General features: G+C 52.0%; 1 protein-coding gene across 1 annotated transcript in view; it reads left to right on the forward strand.

Moving 5' to 3' along the window:
* Positions 1-2,500, forward strand: part of LOC311323039 (potassium voltage-gated channel subfamily KQT member 4-like) — a gene marked incomplete at both ends in the record, with an annotated part of 23,653 nt that overhangs the window by 840 nt on the left and 20,313 nt on the right. Inside the window, 2 exon segments of the mRNA XM_084455172.1 lie at position 2,110; positions 2,113-2,235. Of these exon segments, the coding sequence (XP_084311298.1) occupies position 2,110; positions 2,113-2,235 (124 nt within the window).

Raw genomic sequence — 2,500 nt, forward strand, 5'->3', positions numbered from 1 at the left:
TGTGTGTCTGGTGTGTGTGTGTGTGTCTGGAGTGTGTGTGTGTGTGTGTGTGTGTGTGTGTGTGTGTGGTGTCTGGTTGTGTCAGGGGTAGAAGTATCAGTGTCAGCAGGCTAAAGGATTCAGGTGATGTTGAGTGTGCAGGAAGTCAGATATGATCCAGTAATCTGAACAGCAATCCCATGATCATCATCATCGCTGCTCTCTCACTGCAGTGCTGAGGAGGAGGTAATGGGGACACGCGCACACGCACGCACGCACACACACACACACACACACACACACACACACACACACACACACACACACACACACACACACACACACACACACACACACTCTCCTTCTCTCTCTATCTTCTCTCTCTCTCTTTCTCCCCCCATCTCCCTCGTCTACTTTTAGTTAATAGTCTGGTCTTTTAACGATCCCGTGGTCGGTCCTGTCTCTCTCTCAATCAGTCAGTCAGCCCATTAGTGAGCTGAATAGGAACCTTCCCGCTCCTGACAGAGGGGACCACTTAAAACTGCAACAACAGATATACATGGAAAACAACTAAAGGGACCAAAATAAACTAATATGTGAAAAGCTCAAACAATATTCGCACTCTCAGGGCGGATTCATAGTCGACGCAAACTACACTACGCAAGCTTCACAAGGCCACGCAAGATCTCGTTGGGTCCTTGCGTGTGTCATGCCGAAATTTGTCACTTGACGCAAGCGATAGTGCAATTCCTTGTGTTTCCACAAAACAAAACACAGAACGCAAGCTCTCGAGTCATGTTGGAGCTTGCGTTCACAACGTAGCTTTGTAGCGCTAGTGTAACGCGGCGTTGTTTACATCGACTATGAATCAGGCCTTACGATTGGGCGACGCAGGAGTGGTCGAAGCCACATGCGTGGAGGTGGAGGCAGGCAGAGAGGATTCTGGGAGGTTAATGATGACACAGGCAGCAGGAGGCAGGAACACAAGGAGCGTAACCATACATCAAACAATGAATCGATGACAAAACAAAGGATCTGGCCTCCTTTATAAAGCAAGAGAGGCCTAACGAGGGAAGGAGGTGCTGCACAGTACAGGTGACGCTAATAAAGAGGAGGGACAGGTGCAGATAATCACACTGAACGGACACAAGGAGCATCGACCAAAACAGGAACACAACACAACACAGGTCACAGGTCATAGGTCATAGGTCACAGGTCACTGGGGAACAGGGAGGAGTCACAGGGGACCAGCCACTGGAGGGCGGGGCAGAGTGAGACACAGGCTGAGGGGAACGGGGACTAGAGGTGGAGTTACTGCCTCCAAGGGGCAGATCACAGACCACCCTCAAGGCACACCGGCCGGACCTCTAAGGCGGACGGGACGGCCTGGGGGCAGCTCTGGGGTCAGCTCTGGGGGCAGCTCTGGGGGCAGCTCTGGGGGCAGCTCTGGGGGCAGCTCTGGGGGCAGCTCTGGGGGCAGCTCTAGGGTCAGCTCTGGGGTCAGCTCTGGGGGCAGCTCTGGGGTCAGCTCTGGGGTCAGCTCTGGGGGCAGCTCTGGGGTCAGCTCTGGGGGCAGCTCTGGGGTCAGCTCTGGGGTCAGCTGGGGTCAGCTCTGGGGGCAGCTCTGGGCGGTGAGTAGGAGTCAGGGTCAAAGGGCGGGGGCTGGTATAGTAGTAGCTAGCATACGGGGGGTTCTGCCGAGCTCACACTACAGGATTTCTGGGACAATTTAGCCCCTGGGTGTGTTATGTACATGCTATAGCTATGATAAATAATCCCGGGGGGGGGTATTGACATTTCCATTTGCATGTGGTTATGTTATACACACTACACACTAGTAATAGTGGTACGCATTATCTCCGTGGGGACAGCAAGATGGCTGCAGAAAGGGTGCGCGCCATCTTGGTCATTATCGTCATTATTATAATGTGAGGTGTTTACAGATGGCATAAATAATAGCCACTGTCAGCGATGTATCAAACCCTGCTGTGACCTGTACCTGTTGCCCTCTGTGACCCCTGCTTTGACCCCTCTGTGATAAACGCTTTGGGTGACCCTTGCATTCCTCTGTGTGTGTGTGTGTGTGTGTGTGTGTGTGTGTGTGTGTGTGTTGTGTGTGTGTGTGTGCAGGAGTTGTGATGATTGTGGTGTTTGGGATGGAGTACGTCATCAGGGTGTGGGCGGCGGGCTGCTGCTGCCGCTACCGAGGGTGGAAGGGACGCCTCCGATTCGCCAGGAAGCCCTTCTGTGTCATAGGTACTGTACTTAACACCTCAGCTCCCAAACAGTGACAGTAGGATTCCAAGGTGATAGTCGGTAGCTTGTTACATGCTGTTACATATGTTACATGTATGTGTTCCCGCATACAGGAGTTCATTTGCCACTCATGCTTTTAGTCACAAAAGCGTCGGCTAAATGACTGTAATGTGACGTGATGCGTTTTGCATGTGCATGTTTGTGCATGTGATACTTTACATGTCTCTGTTGACTCAATAACTCTCTTTCACTCACTCACTCTCTC

Source organism: Borostomias antarcticus (assembly GCF_949987555.1).
Source record: "Borostomias antarcticus genome assembly, chromosome: 21".
NCBI lineage: Eukaryota > Metazoa > Chordata > Actinopteri > Stomiiformes > Stomiidae > Borostomias > Borostomias antarcticus.